The following is a 16,448-nucleotide window of genomic DNA, read 5'->3' as shown; positions in this document are numbered from 1 at the left end:
GGTGGTGGCGGGACGAATGACGCATAAGCTTTTGCTTTACGTATATGATATTTTATTATTCGTCTCTGACCCCATTAGATCTATGCCTTGCCTCCATAGAATTATTCATTCCTTTTCTAAATTCTCGGGATACAGAGTCAATTGGTCTAAATCCGAAGCTTTGGCTCCGACAGGGTACTGCCTAGTAACGTCTTTCCAGCTGGGCGCCTTCCAGTGGCCTAAACAGGGCATTACGTATTTGGGCATTTTATTCCCAGCAAATTTGTCTGATTTAGTTAGAGTTAATTTTGACCCCTTAATAAAAAGGTTTTCGAGCAATGTGGGCAGGTGGGCTTCATAACATTTATCTATGATTGGGAAGGTTAATGTTATTAAAATGCAGCTCAAACTAATTGGAGAAGTTAAGTTACACCCCGTTAACTCACATTTGCACTCAGTATGGACAAAAGTGTCCAGAGTGTTTAATTTGGACATTTATTTAAACATTGCCTCAAGCATATGGCTGAACCCTAAATTATGTATTAAGTCCCCTTTCTGCTGGTCAGAGTGGATTGTGAGGGGGGTTACTAAACTCGGTGACCTGTATGAGAGTGGAGTGTTGAGATCTTCTGAGAATTTGGTTCAAAAATTTGGGATTCCCAGATCTCAGTTTTATAGGTATTTACGGCTGCGCCACCTGCTCTGTATTGTTTTTGGGAGTAGCACACACCCCCTTAAAGCGGCAGATACCCTGGGAGAGGTGATTACTGCTTTTGGAAAAGGTCATGAGGCATCAGTGTATTACTCTCTGCTAATTCAGAGTCTGGGGGACGGAGCTTCAACTTCTCTCAAGAGATTATGGGAGAAAGATTTAAATTTGGTATTGGAGGAGGGAGTGTGGGCTTGGATCCTAAAAAATGTCAAGTCTGCATCTAGAGATGCAAAGGTTCGCCTTATGCAATTCAAGATTTTACATAGATTTTATTGGACCCCCTCTAGATTGTATAGGCTTGGTCTTAAAGACACACCCACCTGTTGGCGATGCCAATCAAAATTTGGAGACACAACCCATGTCTTTTGGGGGTGTGTTAAGATCCAAGATTTTTGGTTGAAGGTTCATGTTGTTTGTGTGACGTTTTGGGCACTCAGATTTTACTTGGCCCCAGACTTTGTATTTTGGGGCAAAAAATTGGGTTCTGGCCAGTATTATGATTGGCAGACAAATTATTTTAAGGGGTTAGAAGTTGGACGGAGCGCCATCATTTCCGGAGTGGTGTGCAGAGATGGGGAGGGTGGCAGCTTTCGAGGAGGTGGCAAGTAGAAGGCTGGGGTTTGGGGACTTGTTTTTCAGAAAATAAAGTAATTATTTAGCAGTTTTATGGGACTCTTGGGGAAAGGATGGGGAGAGAGAGAGAGATCTAGTTTAATTATGTTTGTTTATTATATATTTAATGTTTTGTTTTGTGTGTGTGTGAGTGTGTGAGTGTGTGTGTGTGTGTATTATTTTATGTGACCACAGGGGTGTTCGTTGGGGGTTAGGGTGGGGTTGGTGATTGGGGAAGGATATTAGTGGGGATTAAATATTAAATTTTGATTCGGTGTGTGTTTTCCTCTATTAACGTTAATTACAAAAAAATAGCTATATGGGGTGCAACATTATTGAAAAAAAGGTTGAGTTTATACAGTTTATGTACACTCAAAAAAATAGCTCCTTGGCTGAACTTGATTCAGTCGTGGACAGTGGTTTCACGTGTTTTGAAATGAGTTTTCGTAAAGCTGAAGTCTGTGACTTTTTCAGTGTTTCAATACTTTCTTCTATCCCAGCTTAATATGCAGATTAGTAAGCCATTCATATGTTAATTTTCAAAAAAACTGTAAACATTGTGTCTCTGTGGCGCTATAAAATTCCTGTGGTTGTTTTGAACTACCTGCTTAGACCCGCCCCAACAACGCTACTCAACCAATGGTGTGAGCTGGAGTCGGGACTATCTGACTGTACAACAGCAGATGAGGGTTGTATTTGAAGATCTGTTTTTGAAAACATTGTTTATTTTTGCAATTCCATTCAGTGGCACTAGTGTTGCAGAAATTACATACTTCAGATTTAATTTAAAATTACTATGTAATCTCAACACAAACACTTTGTGTAGAAATAACCTAGTTGAATTTGGTAAGCCCTACAAAATAAAACGTGTCAATGTAACTTAAATAAATCTCTTTTATTTCTTTATGTACTTAATAGTGAAAGTGAATGTTAGCATGCTAAATACATGCTGGTTGGAGGCCCTACAGAGTGTCGTTTAGTTACTATGCTATATTTAGCACACCAGTTGCTTAGTGAAGCAGGCAATCAATTTTATGTATGACATCTACCTGTTCTTATCGTTAGCTCAATCTCCACTCTTCACCATAATGGTAACCCCCAAAACTCAAACATAACAGAAACTTTTCTAAATCTCAACATAACAAAACATTAAACACTAACAAGTATCCCCCTTTATATTCGTCTGGCACAAAAAACCCCATAAAATAACACTTAGTTTGAACATTTACTCTCCCTATCGTGTCCCATGCAAAGCATGCTGGAAAATGAAAATCCCCTGCCCAGTTTCATTAATGCTACATTAACACCACAAAATGTATTCATGTAGTCCCAATTTAAACGGATTAAGTAAACTTCCATTTTACAAATTTAACTGGACAGAACACAATGATATCAAGTTATGACAAAATATTCTACAATTGTGTTGCTTTAGTTCATTTTAATTATTTAAACAAGCAGCAAAATTCCTTTTTTTTAGTGTATTTACTTCCATACACCACTGCTAATATAAAGATATGCTTATCCCAGCCCCAGATTCACCTGATTCTCACAGTTTCTTAAAAATGTGGCGCTCATGGCACAAAATGCTAAAAACCAGCTGGACATGCCATAATGACCAAAAGTGTCTTAGTGTATGTTTACATAGGCAATAAACAATTAAAATACAGCACAGGTGAAACAAAAGAATGCATCCTGTGTGAACGGCCCTATATTGAACAGACTATTTCATCCCTCACAGCCTCTTTTCCTTCGTAGTCTGCAAAATAGTCTATAGTGGTGACAGACAAATACCCAGAAAGTGGGTCACTTTGATACGTAAGTCAGGACTCTGTCTGAGTGCATATACAGTATGTGTGTGTGTGACAGCTGATAAGTAACTCTGGACAGTGTGTGCATGTGTAATTGCTTATAAACAGGTCATAACTGAGCATGAGAGAGTGAGAAATTGCTGATAAGTAAGTGTGGATTGGCACCAGTCGTTTTCCATGATCCTTTAATAATATGTTGATGATTGTTTAAATGCAGAGTACTGCTCACCTTTTCTCCTTTTACACAAGCAAGCATCAAACCATGTGTATGTGTGTTTAAAACAGTTTGTGTGTGACACTGGAAGGAACTGATGTTGTCCAGGCACTTTAAGGCTTCATTCGATTGGTTTGTTTGTTATTATTCTGTTATTATTTTAATGACAGTTTTTACTTTCTCAGGACACTGCAACCTAAAGGACAGTGTAGGGATTAATAATTCTGTTCCAAAACCTAGTGAGCTTCCTCCCTTTTGCAGCTTTTAAGGCATCAGAGGTGCACTACAGTTGCAAAGGCTGTTCCAAAAGGTAGGTGACACCATCATGCTACCTACAAAGATACTTTGTTTGTTCTATGGTATTTGTAGTAAAACCATACTGTAGTAACCACAAAATTTATCATGGTTTTACTCTAGCAATCATATTTTAACCATAGTGATAATTTAGGAAAACCAAAACTATATATAGTAATAAAAATAATAAATCATCCACAAAAAAACAAACAAACAAAAAAACAACACATGCTTAGTTTTACAATAGTAACACAATGGTTTATTTGTGGTACATGTACCATGGTTCTTACTAAAATGGTTACTACATTCATGGTTACTGCAGTAATACTAATGCAATTTTTTTTTTAAAGAAACATAGTACTTATACCACACATTAACCATGGTGTTACTATAGTAAAATTGAAGTAACCTTGCTTTTTGGGTAATAATTTGAATAATTATGATTTTTATTACCATAGTTTTGTTTTTTCTGTATTATTATTACTGTGGTTTATCTGTTAATATTGTGGTTAAAATATGGTTACTGTAGTAAAACCATGGTGCATTTTGTGGTTATTATGGATTTACTACAAATACCATACTTGATCTATGGTTACTGTAGTAAAACCATGATTAATTTTCATAAGAGATGGATAAAGCTATTGCGAGGGAACGTAAAACTATTGTGAAAGAACGCAAAAATATTTTCAGAAAATAAATTCCCTCCCAGTTCTCTAAGGGAGAACATTTCACCAAGCTCAGTGGAAAAAAAATCAAAGAAGGGGAGAATGTTGATAATAAAAATACTATGCAAGTCATTCTGTACTGAAAAGTATTACTAAACATAATTCAATCTAATAAAATATGTAGTATTTTATCCAATATTTGTGTGTGCTCTGTATTTGTATGCTAATTAGAGTATTGTGTTGTTAGCTTAGCAACATGCTAACGTCAAACTGTGTTGGAATCAAACATCAAGTCTCCCGTGCAGAGTGCTATTTGTAGTTGCTGCCTATGTAGAGTGTCCCAAATCAGTCACCTACTGGGTTCCATTTCAGTTAAGATGTTGCCTTAGAACCCAAATATATATGTAGGCAATAGACAGCAGGGCAGCTCACAACGTTTTGGAACAGAGCGAATATGTTAGTGTGTTTTACCTGCTGTTGGTGCTCCAGTCTCTGGGTCTCTAGAGTGTGTGTCAGTGTGTTGATCTCTGCTAGAGCTTTCTGCAGACCTTCGGCTGGACACACACTCTGGACCAAAATCTGGCTCTGTCTTTTCAGCTTCTTCTGTTCTACTAGCATCTACACACAACCACACACACACACAACACACACAAGAGGGAGAGAGAGAGAGATAGAGAGAGAGAGAGAGAGAGAGAGAGAGAGAGAGAAAGGATAAAACACATATTCACACCACTTCATAAATAAAATAAGCCAACCAAGCTTTTACCTCATGCGCAAACTTCTCTGCTTCAGAACGTAGGTCCCTCTCAAGCTTTAGATCCTCTTGCAAGGACTCAAACTCCTCCAGAGCATACTGAGACACTACATACACACACACACAGGTAAAAATGAACACTTTAAGTGCTCTGGCATTTAGAAAGATATTGGTTGGAACCCTAAATGTCCACAGCATACATTCAAACACACAATAACAAAAAAATTAATGAATGTGTTCATGGCCTCAAGACTAGATTACTGTAATGCATTACTGGGAGGATATCACGCAGGTTCAGTAAATAAGCTTCAGTTAGTTCAAAATGCAGCAGACAGAGTGCTTTCTAGAACCAAGAAATATGTTCATATCAGCTACATTTTATCTTTGTTACACTGGCTGCATGTTATGTTTCATATTAAGTTTAAAATTCTGTTAACTACATACAAAGCTTTGAATAGGATAGCTCCACAGTACTTAAGGGACATTCTATCATGCTATAATCCATCATGTTCATTACAATCGCAAAACTCCGGCCTGTTAATAATTCTTAGAATATCAAAATCCACAAAAGGAAGTAGAACCTTTTCCTATTTGGCTCCTAAACTATGGAATAATCTTCCTAGCATTGTTCGGGACTCAGACACACTCTCTCAGTTTAAGTCTAGACTAAAGACTCATCTCTTCAGCCAGGCATACACCTAATTTATCCCTCAACTCATAGTTATGCTACATTAGTCAGGTCCCTCGGAACTGGAAACACTTCTCATATTCTACAATTCTGCTTTAAATTGAATGGCATCTATGCTAATATTATTCTATTAGTTTTTCTGTCTCATCCTCGGGATACATATCCAGATCCAGCTCCAGTCCTGCCCGATGTCCCACTTCTGCCACTTTGTGTCACTGAATGATGACTACTAACTGGAGTCTGTACCAGCCAGACAGTGAGGGGCACTTCGATAATCACTGCCTGCATCACTTCAGTCTACCATGATGGACATCACAGAGGATGAACTACTTCCAAGACCAAGCACAGGACATGGGATACTTCACTTGCCACTGCCTGAACCTCTGACCTTGGATGGACTTCACCAAAATTAACTGCCACAAGCTTCCAGCCGGACTACGAAGCACCTCACTGACCTCTGCCTGCATCATCTTGGTGATAGGATGGACTACGCTCTCTTTAAATGGAATACATAGTCAATACAGTAATGCCAACTAAAGCCTTCATGAGCCAAATAACAAAGAACAATGCATCTGTGTGTACTTCTGCAGTTAATTCTGGATGGACTTCAAAGACACTTAGTCATTAATCTTACAGTTCATTTTTAAACATTGGCCACCAACATCTACTCAGTTAACTAATTAAAACCATGACTTGTATTAAACATAGATAACTAATATTGGCATTATATTCATGCTGTTTAGCCAGAGGGGAACTGGCTCCCCCGGTGAGCCTGGTTTCCTCCAAGGTTATTTTTCTCCATTAACTAACATCTTAGGGAGTTTTGTGTTCCTTGCTCACTGTAGGTCCAAAGGCAAATAATTTATTAAGGCATTATCTACTATCACGTTATTCAATTAAACAACACAATTAGGACTTTAATATATTACAGACATTACAATTTCATTCTCTGTTACAGCATGGTTTTCTGTAAAGCTGCTTTGAAACGATGTGTGTTGTGAAGAGCGCTATACAAATAAAAATTATTTGAAAATCTTTTAAATGTCTATGGTACAATGCCAATTCATGACTGTTTTGAAGAAATGTACAAGTATATGCTAGTTAAACAACTCAAAAAACATGTAAAGGGCCATTCACAGAATGTTTTCTAGACAACTACTGTGCAGCACAGCAGAATTTAATATAACACAGGGCTTTTAAATTGACACAGTATCTTAAAAATATGGTGTTCATGGGACGAGACACTGAAAAAAACAGTGAGATGCAACGGCAAAAGATGTCAAGTCTAACATGTTTACATAGACTGGCAATAAATAATTGCTAAAATAATTCTGTGTGAACAGCCCCAAATCGGTGTAAAATGATTATTCTAATTTGTGATATTTTGATTATCTTTTATAACTCTAAATGCCTTTATAACTCTATTAGCAGTAGCAGAATGTTTCAAAAATCACAGATTTGTAAAAAAAAAAAAAATCTATGTTCATTGTGTGGAAAAGTCCACACTAAGCTGCTGGTGTCATTATTGCAATGAAGCACCAGTGTGTGTGTACTGCCTCAGAGTACAGTGGTTAGGATCAATACATGTGTGAATACATGGAAAAGTAGTGGTGAGGGAGAAAGAGAGATAGACAGAGCAAGAGAGAGGTTAATGTAAAGAAAAGGAGCACAACTGACCTCTGTTGTATTTTCCCAAGAGCTTCTTTTGTTGGAACGTTTCAGCAATCAAAACAGTATTATCATGTTTCTCTTTCAGCAGCTTAGGAAGAGGAAGAGAGGGAAAGTCAGAGAGCCTTAATTTATTTGGCTAATATAATGGCTCATTTGAAACACTGAAGAACAGTTCATGGCGTGAAGATTGTACCCTCTTTTCTATTTGATCTTCCATTGCCATTTATTTTTGAGTGAATGCAACTGTGAAACATTGTTTTGCCCTGATCAAGGGATTTACTGCCCTCACCTTCATGATGAAAGAGAATGATTTAAGAGTGTATTCTTTAAATCTTTTTAAATGTAGAGCATCCTTTAAGCCCTTTGTATTTGTTCATTATTTTTCCCAAGGCAAAATGAGACTGAACAATATAATAAATTCCTCTTGTAAATGTGGAAAAGTCATCATAATAGTACAAGATGGCAAAAATCGTAAGAAATCGTACAACTTTAGTACCATAGAGAAAAATAAATGAACCAACGAACAATGTTATTATGATTTTTCCTAACCTAAATCTACTGTAACTATGAAGTGTAACCCTTTACCCAAGCCCTAAACCTAACCATGATTTTAATAGGAAAATAACTTTAGTGTACTACGGAAGAAAGAACACAACGGTTTGAAACAAGAAAAGGGAAGCGTGTTCAAGGTTATTGACATACATTAGTCATTTTCTTGCATAAGTAAATATGCAATGAGTAATTCAAATTTGTTCACTGTCATGAACTCAAATTTGATGCCTGTATTGTATCGATTTGAAATTCTGTTTGCTGATTGGTTGGTCTCTATGGGAATAAAAGTCATACCTTTTCGTAAGAGTTGTACAATATAATATGATTTTGCGATCTTGTATGTATTATGACAAGTTGTCATGAGACTGTGTTGGTCTTTGTGAGTCAGTGTAGTAAAATACAAGATTAAGAGCCTTTCTCACATACTTCCTGTCTAGTCTGGCAGAGCTGTTCTCTTGTCTTCTCCAGATCAATCGCTATCTGCTTCTTCTCTGCCTGGATCACCTCTAGTTTATCCCTCAGCTCTATAGCAATTAAATAAACAACTATTAATAACACACCTCCAAAATGCTGAATTCAATTTAGTATACATTGAATAAGAAAATAAAATGGAAATTCATTCATTTTAAGTCTATCAATCAATATTAACATCAAAGACTAATAAACTAGATATACTCAAAAGCGAAGTGCATATTTCTGTACCACTAGAGGCAGTGGGGCACCAAACCATATTGAAAAAATAATGAGCTTTTAAACAAGTTTCAAATGATTCCCCTTGCCTACTTTTTTAAAATTTAAAATTTTTATTTTATCCCCTTTACTCCCCAATTACTCCCCAAGTCTCAGTTGCCTCCACTTCTGAGATATTCAATCCGCGCATCTTATCACGTGGCTCACTGTGCATGACACCGCGGAGACTCACAGCACGTGGAGGCTCATGCTATTCTCCGCGATCCATGCACAACTTACCACATGCCCCATTGAGAGCGAGAACCCCTAATCGTGACCACAAGGAGGTTACCCCATGTGACTCTACCCTCCCTAGCAACCGGGCCAATTTGGTTGCTTAGGAGACTTGGTCACTCAGCCTTGCCTACCGTTGTGAAGACAAAAAGGCAGTCCTGCCTCAAATTTTCGCCATTGATTGAACCAATGTTGTTATGTTTGGCCCAACAGATTTCAATTTCGTTTGGTGCCACTAGTGGCACATAACTTATGCGCTTCGCCTTCAAAATTTATTAGTAAAAAGATACAATAAAAACCCTTACATTTTCCATGGCAATGCATTGTGAAATTGTGTGATGACACACCTGTGATGACGAGCTGACAGTGGGAGGAGCTACAGTCACCTAACTCCTCCTCCTGTGGATCTTCATTTTCTTCATCGTCAAGATTTATCTCAGCAACGACATTGGCATTAAGACTGGATATATAGAGCATACTTTTCCTCTTCAGGGAGCGGTTCTGTCTGTTCAACTTAGAGAATGAATGAGATAAGAAAGAGATAATATTGTAATACACTGAAGAACTACTGAAACATTGATTTGCCAAGTACTGACCTCAACTGGATTGAGATGCTTTGGCTTGACCTTAAGACAGCAAAACAGTTGACCCTGTTCTGACAAAACATTGACCCTCTTTCCCCTTTAAATGCATTACTGTTTGGACAGTGCACATTTATAGGAATAATCAGCCATAAAAATGACATCTGTAACACCACAAATGATATAAAACCCAAGCCGATGATTTTCTGTTTGCCATGGAGGGAAAAGATATGAGAAATAAAATCAGTACATCATCAGCATATAAACAAACCTGCCCACTGGAACCCCTGCAGGCGCCCATGCAATTCCCCTCAATCACACACTGAAAACACACACAGCATGAACGCTCTCAAAAAGAACAATAATCAAGGGCAAAATAATAGACATTTCATTACACATATGCAGTAGCAGCACCAGACACTTCTGTTTTCATAAATAATTACAGCATTCTATCAGGCACGGCAACGTACCCCCCTGTCTTTCTAAATGTACATACCTGCATCAGAGAAATTTTACCTTTTGGAACATCCAATTAAAGTAATTTAAGACTGGTCATTCACACTTCTATTAGGGAGGCCACTTAATGGATCCACGAGAGCCAATGGGGGTGGCGGTATGTAAATTAGCCCCAGATGACATTCCGGTCAGAGAGGGAAAAAGAGCGTGAGGCAGGGATAAAATGCCCCCTCTTTAACGAGCCTTTATTAATGACATCCAAGTGAGGACACACAGCATGTGAATCCATTTCCTGTTGAATGCATCTTTTAAAAACGCAATCAACAACATATAATACGAGGGATAAACACACATACATACACACTCGCTCGGCATTAATCATCCAGCATTGATGAGAGCGCAGCGGCGAAATTACACAGTGGCAGAAATCAGACGTGCATCCCGAGGTGGACAGGCCCCTCATCTCCTCTGATCACACATCAAAACAAAATGTCATGTGTTTGGATTGCACTTTGATTTGACTGCCACCACCCGCAAACCCTCATCCATTTCTGCTTTTTAATTCAAAATGTCCCATAGTTTAAGAAACTGATTATGATTTTCATTTTTTCCCCCCTTTTTCGGGACTGCCAGCTTTGGGGTCTCTTGGCAGACAAAATTACAGCCATCATAGACAATAAATCAAACAGCTAAAATAAAGAGACAATTCCATTCCCCATCCTCCAATCACACCTACCAAAATTTTTGGACTAATTTAAATGTAAATTTGGAATGAGTCAATGCTGTAATTTTCACAACGTATCCTTCACATTTGAAAAAAGAGATGAAATGTTACTTTTGTTCCCAACCTGTGGGCTGAAATGCAAATCAAATACAGGTAAAAGTCATACAGTGTGGCAAACTCGTAGGAGAGGAGTTTATTCAATTTGTTTAATCAAATGTTTTAACAATTTTATGAACAAATATACAACATTGGCAAAATTAGTTTCCATTAATACAACAAGCAACAAGGCAAAATTTCCAAATTAAAATATCTGCATTGTTATTATAATAAGCACAGGAGACATTTAGGGATAATCTTCGTTGTTGCATAAATGGTTAAAGCCTGTTAGCCTGAAACAGGGTCAAGGGACCAGATAATCTGAACATCAGCCTTACACAATGAGAAGAGAAGATAGCACAATACTAATCATTAAACGGCTCTCTACAATGCTTGATTCTGATTGTAAATCCACAAAAACAATGGTTTAATCAAATTTATAGCTCAAATAATACACAGATTTTAACAGAAATTCTTTATAAAATTATAAGCTTTACATTTTTACATTTACGTCACGTGGAGGAGTCAGGAAGCGCGTCATTGTTTACAAGAGAAACTTGCACAGACCAAGTGCCGTTCACAAACCAAAACAGTCCAAAACAATTTCAAAACAATATAAAATAAAATAAAAATTTCCAAATAATAATAATAATAAAAAAAAAAGGATGTAAACGATGACGCGCTTCCTGACTCCTCCTCCACGTGACGCGTGACCTTACCAACGAGCTTACCTCATCCCTCTCATGAGCGCACGTCACAGAGATGTACGGAAGCGAACATTTGTAGTTAAAAAGTATATAAGTATTGTTTTGTTTCTAAAAATAATCAATCGTTTGCATTTAGAAGAACTTTATTTGTCGACTGGAGTTGTGTGGATTATTTTGATGCACCCTAAATATGCATTTTGGGCCATCAAAAAATGGAGTACATTTACTTGCATTGTTTAGAGGAACAGGCTTGATATGAAATCCTAAAAGTCTTAAATTCTGTTTTGATGAAGAAAGAAACACAGATACATGTTGGATGGCCTGAGGGTGAGTAAATTATCAGCAAATTTTCATTTTTGGGTGAACTATTTCTTTAAGGCATTTTTGTCCCAATACAATAGCATTTTGGCGGCTGTGTTCTCACAAAATGACGCAGACACACCAACGCAAAACTATAAATGCAAACCAATGCATTAAATGTGTTTTGCGAGTGACCAGTGACTATGAACACAACTTCATCCTTAACCGGTTAGGAGGCCTAACGATAACTTGGTGTGACAGATTTATAGTGCAAACCTGTGGACACTAAACCCAACTGGACCCTCCCACTGTTAGTTCACAGTTCAGCAGACGGCGGGGGGGGGGGTCTGTTCAAGAGCAACCAGGACAAAGGGCATCTGAACTGGTTTTCATGCACAGTGGCCGCCAGCAAACACAGAACAAGCTGGGCTGTGCATTTAAGGATGTCAGGAAACCATTGATTGGTTAAATCGTGCTTTTATCCAACAGATAATACTGAGACACAAAACGGCCCAGCTGCAGGTCTATTTCCTCTGTACAAATGAAATACTATGCAGTCTTTCTCAATTGCAGCTCTCAGAAACATCTGTGATGGCTTCAAATGTATGCTCCAAGGAAAACATGTATATCTCAAGAGAATAGCCTACAACTACATTAGAAATCTAGCAAGCAATTTTTAAGAAAAAGTTTAAAAATCCTGTCTGAATCGCCATGTTAAATAACCAAAAGTCAACAGGGTTTTGAAACCTTAAAAAAACTGTTGTCAATATAAAAGAAGTTTTAAATGAATAGACAAATGTCCTCCTTTCACAGACATCATAAAACATCACCTGACACCTCGCCTGCATCTAAATCACAGCAGAACAGTGTCCTTTTTCAATATAAAGACTATTTTCTCCCCGTCTTTATCTCTTTTATCTGTGTCTTTATTTTTTTCACAGCTACTGTTCTCATTTCTCTGTGTGTGGTGATCAGCACTCATCAGCGACAGACAGCAGAAAAAAGTTGATTCATCCATCAGAGAGATGGCAATGAGCCAGTAATTGTTCCTGCTAATCTGACTCACACATTGGCTTTCAGAGATCCATTTACCTGCTGAGCGCTCAGCGTACATGCGACTTCATTTTCCAGAGCCAACTGAGCTTGAACGCCAGAACCGAAACCCAACTAAAAAGGTGCTGAGCTGGGACTAATGGCAAATTGAATACTTCTGTAATGAACGGGTTCAGTGAGGTAGGCAGGCAGTAAACATGAGGATGCAGGTATACAGGAGTGAGATCTTAAAATTGAGAGTCTTAAAATATACTCCTGCATGAATCTAATGGAGTGATTGTCCATGTGGAGTACAATTGTTTGTACTTTGCTCAGGATGGAGGCGGATATAAATGGATAGATGATGGACTTCAACCCATTTACCATGAAAGCATTAGTGAAAAAACAGTATATGATGCTTAAGGAATTGTTTCTATAGATAGCAGAGCAGAACTAAAGGAAACAGAACAAAACAGAAGAAATTAGAACAGAACACAATAGAACAGATATGATCAGAAGAGAATTGAACCTAACACAGCAGAACACAGTCCATAGAAACTGAAAATAGAATAGAATAAAATAGACTAGAATAGAATAGATCTGAACTAAATGGCACAGAATGATCTGAATTGAACAGAACAGAATAGAACAGATTTGAACAGAATGGAATGGAACAGAACAGAATGAATATGAAATGAACAGAACAACAGAACATAATCATATGAAACTGAAAAGAATAGAACAGAATAAAATTCAGCAGAACTGAAAGGAATATAATATAATAGAATGGACCAGTTAGAATCAAATTCAGCAGAACAGAACATAATAGAATAGAATGGATCTGATAAAAAACAGAACAACAGAACAGAATCAAATGACACTGAACAGAATAGAACAGAACAGAATCAGAATAAGTAGAATAGAATAAAATGGAATAGATCTGATTGGAACAGAACAACAGAACAGAATCAAATGTAACTCAACAGAATAGAACAGACCAGAATCAATTAAGCTGAACAGAATAAAACTGAAATTATCTGATAGGAACAAAACAGCAGAACATAATCAAATTAGGTAGAATAGAATAGAATGGAATAGATCTGATAGGAATAGAACAACAGAACAAAATTAAATAAAACTTAACAAGAATATAAAGGAACAGAATCAGATTAAGTAGAATATAATAAAATATATCTGATAGGAACAGAACAGAATCAAATTAAACTGAACAAAATAGAACATAGTCAAATTCAGCAGAACAAAACAGAATAGAATGGATCTGATACGAACAGAACAACAGAACAGAATCAAATTAAACTAAACAGAATAGAACAGAATCAAATTAAGCAGAATTAAACAGAATAGAATAGAATGAATCTGAACAGAATAAAACAGAAACAGAAACTAACAATCACAACCTTATTGTAGACACTCACCTTGGAGGCCAAAGCCTCTACACTCTGTCTACATGTCTTTTCGATCTCTAGATTCTCCTGAATGTTGTTCACCTCCTCGATCACCCTGTGAGACACTGAAGACAAACACCACATCGAAACATGTTTTCTACAATGCAAACACAGTACAATGTACACAACACAGAAAACTACACAAATCAAACTCTCAAAACAATCTCTCAAACACGCACTGGAGTTCTGCAGTCAGTGCAATAAAACATCATTCAGGTCACAGACAAGGTCACAACGTCATACTCATTATAATTACTTAGAACAGCTCTTTATCAGCTATTATGCTCTCTGGTTTCCATTTTTGAACAGAAATACTGGAAACATTTAACATATAAAATAGGTATGGGCATTTCAGGTAATTTTGTAGTCGAGTACTGTAACAGTGCGGCAAGGAGGAGGGCGGGGCTGGGCCGTGATGACACACGCCCAGCCCCTAATCAGGCTAATCAAGCCGACGAGAGGGATAAAGGCAGCCGGAGGCGCCAGTTCGGGAGAGAAAGAGCTACAGGCAGCTGCCCAGTATGCGTTTGTATTTATGTTTTCTCATATGAGTCCTCGCCACTACCATCCCCCCCAAAGGAACAACCGTGACCATCCACCGGGGGACTGAGGAGCCCGGCCGCCTGAAAGCGGAGGGACGACCACCGACCACGAGGGGAGGAGGGGTTCCCTACTGACCGCCTGCAGCATTCGGGCTGCTGCCAGGGGCGGAGGAGACCCCTACTGGCCGCTAAAACGCAGCAGGGTCAAAGATAAGACTGCCGTCCGCGAGCGTGGAGGGGCTCACTGCCGACCGCCTGGAGTGGGAGAACCGCTGCCAGAGGTGGAGGAGACCCCAACCATCCACTAAAACGCGGCGGGGCATTCCATCAGCCAGGGGCCAGAGGACTGCCTCCGATCCACCTGGTGAAGCACGGCTGTTGTCCACTAGAGGGCGGAGGAGTGACCGAGGACCAGGCTACGGCGTATCAGAGAACCGCAGAGTACTCCAGCCAGGTCTCCTAATCAACCAAATTGGCCTGGTTGCTAGCCTTCCCAGAAGAGTGGAAGCTGTTAAAGCTGCAAAGGAGGGACCAACTCGATATTAATGCCTATAGATTTAGAATGGGATGTCATAAAATCTCCTGTAGGTGTAATGTGTAGGCGTCCCAATACTTTTGTCCATATAGTGTATATCTAATTCTTTAGATATACACTATATTTAGATATACACTACAGATTAAGTTTTTATGAACTAATATTAATTAACAGACTGATGGAAACAGCAATATAAACTTTACCTTATACATACATTTTCACTAAAGTGAAAATTTATTTCGAATTTTTCTAATCGAATAAATTATTTCCATTACAAATTATATTATCAGCATAACAATTTGAGTGAAAAAGTTAATTTGAAAATTGTACATGAATGTTTGAATTTGGTATACTGCATGCATTCAGCAGGTATTTACTACACAAGTTTGTGCAAAACTTGATGATCCATGTTTCCCTGGCATGATCTGAAAATGTTTTAAAGAGCATCTTGTGTGCTTAAATGGAAGCAATGAAAGATTGTGGACTTCTACTTTTAATCCCCACTGTATAAAGTATGTAAATTTAAACCTAAAATCTTAGTGTTAAAAAAAAATTAGTGTCCATTTATTTGTCAACCCGTTTGCTTCTCTCTGTCTCTCTCCTGGTAGACAAACTCACTACCTCAGCCTTCATACTGCTAGAGGCAGTGTTGTCTATTGTACAGGTCTCTTCAATCAGTGCTGCCCTTCGTTACTGATCCTATAGACGAGATCAGTGCTGTATGAGGCAGGCCTGTCTAGTTGAGCTCATTGTTTGGGTTAATCAAATATCTTTCTCTTTGCTTTCACTGACGAATGCAAAAACCTTCAAAAGGTACAGTCTCTGTTTCCGTCTCAATAAAGCTTTCCTACTTTTCTTATTTTTCTGCTGTCATGGTATTTTAACAGCCACTCTTTTGAAAACAAAAAAGACAAAGTGGAGAAACTTTGTTTGTTGACCGAAAAATTTGTATATGCTTCTGGCATTCATAATGTAGTTGGTCTGATGAGGACCCGCAGTCTATCAAGTCTGAAAGTGGCAGAGAGAGATGGAGGCAGATAAAACTCTGACAGACGCTCTTATTTGTGTCCGTAATCACCAGAGACTGGCCACAGACC

The 16,448-nt window shown here is 38.1% G+C and overlaps 1 protein-coding gene across 1 annotated transcript in view; it reads right to left on the bottom strand.

Annotated features, from left to right (window-relative positions):
- LOC127455568 (shootin-1-like) overlaps positions 1 to 16,448 on the bottom strand; it is a 40,065-nt gene that overhangs the window by 14,693 nt on the left and 8,924 nt on the right. The window contains exons 4-9 of the mRNA XM_051723574.1: positions 14,245 to 14,339; positions 9,260 to 9,425; positions 8,376 to 8,473; positions 7,404 to 7,485; positions 5,051 to 5,145; positions 4,756 to 4,902 (exon numbers count right to left, since the gene is read on the bottom strand). Coding sequence (XP_051579534.1) covers positions 4,756 to 4,902; positions 5,051 to 5,145; positions 7,404 to 7,485; positions 8,376 to 8,473; positions 9,260 to 9,425; positions 14,245 to 14,339 — 683 coding nt within the window. The remainder of the gene's footprint in view (positions 1 to 4,755; positions 4,903 to 5,050; positions 5,146 to 7,403; positions 7,486 to 8,375; positions 8,474 to 9,259; positions 9,426 to 14,244; positions 14,340 to 16,448) is intronic.

The sequence above is a fragment of the Myxocyprinus asiaticus genome, chromosome 17 (genome assembly GCF_019703515.2).
Source record: "Myxocyprinus asiaticus isolate MX2 ecotype Aquarium Trade chromosome 17, UBuf_Myxa_2, whole genome shotgun sequence".
Taxonomy (NCBI): Eukaryota; Metazoa; Chordata; class Actinopteri; order Cypriniformes; family Catostomidae; genus Myxocyprinus; species Myxocyprinus asiaticus.
Note: the sequence above shows the minus strand (reverse complement) of the source record. Positions and strands in the feature narration are given on the sequence as shown.